The sequence below is a fragment of the Bipolaris victoriae genome (assembly GCF_000527765.1).
Source record: "Bipolaris victoriae FI3 unplaced genomic scaffold scaffold_138, whole genome shotgun sequence".
NCBI lineage: Eukaryota > Fungi > Ascomycota > Dothideomycetes > Pleosporales > Pleosporaceae > Bipolaris > Bipolaris victoriae.
In genome coordinates, this window is record NW_014575254.1 from 61,672 (window position 1) to 67,671 (window position 6,000).

The window sequence follows — 6,000 nt, forward strand, 5'->3', positions numbered from 1 at the left end:
TTAAGATAATTAATATTACGCTTAGTTAATAAATAGGTAATAGTATATAAGGATAGTAAGACTCTAATGATAGTTATGAGAAATATTAGACTAAGATTAAGAAAGTTATAATAGTAGTAATAGTAGAACTAGAAGTGATAAGAATATAAGAATAGATAGATTTTATTATCACTATTATTATAGTTAACTTAATATATACTTTCTTACTAACTACTCTACTATATTAGATTAATAATTATTAGTCTATTTAATATAGATTAGAGATAATTAAATCTACTATTTAATATTTTATAACTTGACTTTTTTTTTCTGTTTGCTATGTGGCATATTAGATCATTTATCTCAGAAAAGAATAGCAGGCTACACCCTAACCTGCCGAAATCGGGTATTAAAAAAATAACCGTGCAGTTAAAGTAAAAAACTAGGTAAGGGTCTACGAGACCCTACTTTAAACCCTTAGACATAGTTTAGTAATAATTTATAAACCTCTTAATAGGTATATAACTATAAGGCACAACTCTATTAGGTGCGACAACCACAATACGGTTGCGATAAAGGCAGCAGAACAGCGAACTACGGTTACGATAAGACAACGATACAACAAACTATAGTTGCAATAAGAACACGTAGTATAGCAAAGCTCTCTAATACCTATCAGGCGCTGCGCTGACTATATATACTATCCTGTGCAGAGTATCAGCAGAACTCTGATTACTCGTACCTTTTTTGGTTGTTGTGGCCTAGTGGCACAGGGGTGAGCTTCTAACAATACTTATAAATTCGCTATATCCCTCTATCTCTCTTATCTTATTACCGCTGCGCAATTGTTTAAACTTAATCTTAACTCTAATTAAAATAATATCAACTTTCTATTTATAGCTCTTATCTCTACCCCCCTTCTATCTTATATCTATTAAAAATACTAATTCCCCTAATAATATAATTACTTCCTTTAATCGTCTACTAAAGAAGATCTACGATAATATATAGAGGTAGATAATAGATAGGTTTAATAAGTTAGAAGCTAGCTTAGATAGTATAGGCCTAATTAATCTAAGTATAATTCTTTAGATAGGCAAGTATGCTCTTATAAGTAATATAGACGTACTTAATATATATTTAATAGATATAGATATTATAACTATTAACGTATCTAAATTAAGACTTAATTTAGATACTATTCTATAGCTCTAAGAAGATATAGTCCGCATTAAGGAGACCTTAAACGCTAGGTATCTGACTAATTAGTAGAGAGAGTTTATAGTAAGGGTTTAGTCGAAGGAGAGTAAGGAGTAGATAGGTATAGTGCTTTAGTTTTATAGTAAAGTACTAGGTATTTAATAGGATAGAGATAAGACCGGCGTTACAGACGTATCGCTCGTGTCGATGCTGCTAGTGCGTGGCGGTGTCGATTAGTAGAGCGGAGGATGGGTGGTTACGTGTAGTTGCTGCTTACTAGTTGTAATCAATCTCAGAATTCTTTTCTCTCAGAAACTCCACTCAGAAAGGCCGGAGCCATATAATCTATTTTATAAGTACGCTACTTTACTATTATACTAGATTAATATTACGAAATTCTAATATAAAACTTATTAGTCTTAATATAGATCTATTAAGAGAAGTATAGACTAAAACTCTATATAATAACTAGCTGCTCTACTAGCTCTCTTAACACTAAGATAATAGTAGTAATAATAATATAGTAAATAAGGAACATAAGCTACTATATTTATACTAAAGCGATTCTTTTTACCTAAAAATCAAGTCGTAGTAGTCACTTCTAAGCTTAATAATAATAGACAAGATAGCTAGCTACGTAGGTAGTAGTAACTATAACCGTAACTATACCCGCGACTATAACCGCGACGTATATAGTAGCTCTAGTTAAAATAACTAGAGAGCGTCTTAAAATATAGCTCTTAGAATTACTAAATTATTCTGTCTTAGAGTCTTATATAAGTATATTAAAATTAACGATTAAAGTATTTTATTACTGTTGAGTAGGAGGCCCATGCAACGCGCGGGCAGTTTGTTGAGATTTTCCGAACGAACCATTGGGCCTAAGTAGCTATTTTATTATTTATAGTTTCTTCCTCTCCTCGCTCACTCTTGTTTTTAATTTCTTCTCTACTTTTGTTGCTAACTCCTCCAGCGCTGACATCTCTCTTCCTACCTTTTTACCCTCCTCTACCAGACCCATTATGTATTTTAGGTCCTGTTGTACTACCTTACCTCCATGATGAAAAGATTGAAACTCATGCATTGGAAGAGGCGCCATCGGATCCGCTAGAGGCCGAAACAAGTAGTTCTCAGTGACCCACGACCCAATTAACCACCGTAAGACCCACCCGAGCCAGCCGAATTTAGGCAAGCCTAAGACGTCTCTTTGAGCATTCATCATGAGCTCCCAAAGTATTGTGTTTGTACGAAGTCGATCAAGCGGGCGGAAGCCATCGACGAACCACGCAGCAAGCAGTACCATAGTTAGGTCAATGAATACCTCGAGAAACCCAGGTACAATCAAGACTTTGAGCTTGTTATCATGAGAATAAACCTCAGACAGTCTTTTACAGAGATGCGCGTTGGACTTGAACACTACAAGCCCGATGCCTCCGGCATGAGGTCTATATAGCATGTCTGCCTGGGTGATTACGCCCTTTTCCGCACGTTCTGGGAAGGAAATCATGGTTGTTGGCTGGTGAGCGAGCATGCTGAGCGCGAGAATATGCCTGTCTTTCGGAATTCCCATTGTGTCTGCGTAAAAGTCTAGCATCCCGGGACCAGCAACATTATGAACAAGAAATGATGAGGTTCCTCGGATCATGTCGCCAACAGAGCGCAGCGTAGCAGCACCGCTTTCGGAGCGTGCAGTGTGTATATCAAGTGTGTTGAACACAAGGATGAACTCCGTGTCTTGTATTTCGGCTGTTGACTCGATGACTTGGTAGTTGGAGAACGTATGTAGCGCGTCTTCTTCGTAGTTATAAAGTTTCTTTGGTGGGAGGGAGGCAGACTTCCGACCAGGTCGAACGAGGAAAGTCACTTCATTTCCAGCAGAAAAATAGTAGCCATGAGTAAGGCCCGTCGCACCACAACCGACAACGAGGATTTTTGGTTTGGCCATGCCAGGTAAGATGGCGGAAGCTTAACACCAATGGAAGAGTAGTTGATGAAAAAAGGATTTAACTTGTGGTGAGGTCTATCTTCAACGTTGACACGGCTCTTTATAGAGACTTGATATGCCCGCTAAAATTAGTCCGCTAAGGTTTGTCCGTTAAGATTTGTCCGACTTCTGGCACTGCGTGTAGTTAGTGCGTGCAACAGTTTAGCTAATGTTATACGCTGGGGCGTAAGCCCCAGCCTTAGCGCAGGTTAAGCGAAGGCGCGGCTATAATAGTAAAGATATATAGCTATCTTTTAGAAGCTAAGAAGTCTAATACTCTTATTACCACTTTAGAAATATTATTTAACTAAGCTAATTCTTTATATCTAAAATTTTTCTTTTAGCTATTAGCATATAGAGTATAAGAGATAGTAGAATAAAATAGCTTAAATTAGATGTTACACGGGGTTAGGTAGACCGGAATTTGGGTAGAGGTTGGGTAGAGGTAGGGTTGCCAAGAGTTGGGTAGGGGTAGGGTAGGGTAGCGATTATGTAAGACCCCAACCCCTAACCCTACCCAACCCATGTGGCCTGTGCGACCATTACCCAACCCCTACCCTACCCAGAGGTAGGGGGGTACCCATTGACCAGTCTAGGTGCGAGGAGAGGCGGTGCGGGCGTTATAAGGAGACTAGGCATAACGCGCGCACCTATCAGGTAGAAATTAATAGTTCTAGTAATAGCGATAGATCCAAGGAGTAATTTAGCTTATTATAATTTTTAATATACTATGTTAAATAGCTATAATAATGTTGCGAAGTTAACGCGTTGGTGGGGAGCGATCAGCTCGCTTGGGTGATCAGCTCGCTTATGAAACACGTTATATTGTAACGGCTCAGCACCCGTTCCTACACACATCCGAACAGGATCTGAACTAGGGTACGATTCGGCCTAGTAGGAAAAACGACTATATAAACCTAACCTCTATAATAGCTTATTAGGTAGATTTTTAATATCCTTTTGTATAAGGCCTATAGGTGTCTATTTAAATTATGGCTTATTTAATGTCCCACGTACTCCCATATGCCTCTAAGTGACACTACCGCCGATACTAATCTAAGTAGTCTTGCCTGCGCCGTTACACATATAGATTAGGCTAAGCTTATAAATATAAGTAGTTAAGGTTATAGAAAGTATTATAACGTACCTCACGGGTTCGCCGGCCACACGGGTTCGCCGGCCACTTTTACTAAGACCCCACTAAACTACCTATTACCTACAAATGTTATAATAATAACAGCAGTTAGAGCCCTCTCGTGAATGTTAAATATAGCTTACTCTTTAAGCGCTTAAATAAGACGCGAATCTCTCAGAATAACGCGCTGCAGCTATCTTTAACGTGCCTCGTACGACACTAGGTAATTAACGCGCTAGACGGACTTTATAAGCAAATTATAGGCCTTAAATAATAAATCTAACTAAGCTTAAGAAGAAGGTAGTTATTAAGTATATACTTAATCTTAATCTACGTAGATTTCCCTCTAGGCTTATAGATATAGCTAATATAGCTAATTCTTTACGCGCTAAGCGTAATCTAGACTAGGCTAGTTTTAGCTAGCCTAGCACGTTTATTAAGCGCCGCTCTAAGCTTAAAGTAAAGTTTAATTATAAGTATAACTATAAGAGAGCTCTTTATAAGGATCCTAGTGTCACGGCGCTATCTGACATAGCAGCGGACCGGCAGCTTCCAGGTGCCCAGCGAGGCTGGAATCCCCCGGGTGGCCGTTAGGGCCACAGCGCCAGCGAGGCAGCTGGCGCGCATTCTTCTNATTGGCTGCCGGCAGATTCCGGGTGCGGGCCCAAGCACCCAGATTCTATAAAACTGCAGCACTGTAGTCTAGAGAGCTCTTTAAGCTACGTCCTGTCTTCTACTCTTACTACCTGTAGCGAGAGCCTGTTGATTAGCTATAGCAATATACCCTGTACACGTGCCTGTCCTTTCTACTTATAAGCCCGAACCGTAACATTACGTAGCTCCTCCTTACAGGCACGCGTATTATATCGCTATGAACCGCTCTGAGCCACCCTGCTTCCCTAAGACGCCTAAGGAGCTCGCTGCTAGCGTAGCAGCGCATCCTAGAGAGTGGTTAATNTACCTTCGTAATACNACCTAGTATTCCTAGAAACTTAAGGAAAACTTTATCGCGTCCTAAGACCACGAACAGTCCCTACAAATCTAGGTTAAAGAGAGAGAGGCTATTATCTAATACTAGAAGGAGTAGTTAGCAGCCGACTAGAAATAGATCACCCAACTCAAGATTAAAAAGACCTAGCTCGCTACAGCGGCTACACCTGCGGTACTAACGACCCCCGCTGTCACTTTGTTCTCCCCTATCTCTGCTGCCATTGCTAAGGCTACCGCAGACGACCCAGCGGGACCGCCTGCGCCTGCTACTCCCCTAAGTTCCCGAACTCCCAGCCTTAGTGAGAGAATACCTAACCTAAAGGAATTTAATAGAACTTAAAGCGACCTATACTAGTTTATCTAGTAGATCTACGGCAAAATAAACGCGAACGTGAACTAATTTCTATAAGCTACTAGACGTATACTATACGTAGCGGGATAACTTACTAGAAAGGCGTACGCATTAATGCTACTAAAGATTCAATATAGAATTTCTTAGTTCGTTAATTACCCACAGATACTAGAGTACTTAGAAAGAGCATTTGGCGACTCTGACCGCACCTAGAATGCCTAGAACCGTCTTTTCCAATAGAAGTAGAAGAACCTAGACTTTACCGCCTACCTATCAGAGTTCTAACGTCTAGCCTTAGAAGCAGAAATGCCAGAGAGCGCACTAGTCCCCCTATTATTCTAAGAGATCTCTCGCGAACTC

The 6,000-nt window shown here is 39.9% G+C and overlaps 1 protein-coding gene across 1 annotated transcript; it reads right to left on the reverse strand.

The window, feature by feature from the left end:
* Nucleotides 1–2,080: 2,080 nt before the first annotated feature.
* On the reverse strand, nt 2,081–3,124 carry COCVIDRAFT_20299 (hypothetical protein; the record flags this gene model as incomplete). The annotated part of the gene is made up of 1 exon (XM_014695971.1): nt 2,081–3,124. The coding sequence occupies one exon, from the start codon at nt 3,122–3,124 to the stop codon at nt 2,081–2,083; it is 1,044 nt and encodes a 347-aa protein (XP_014551457.1).
* Between the last annotated feature and the right edge of the window lie 2,876 nt (nt 3,125–6,000).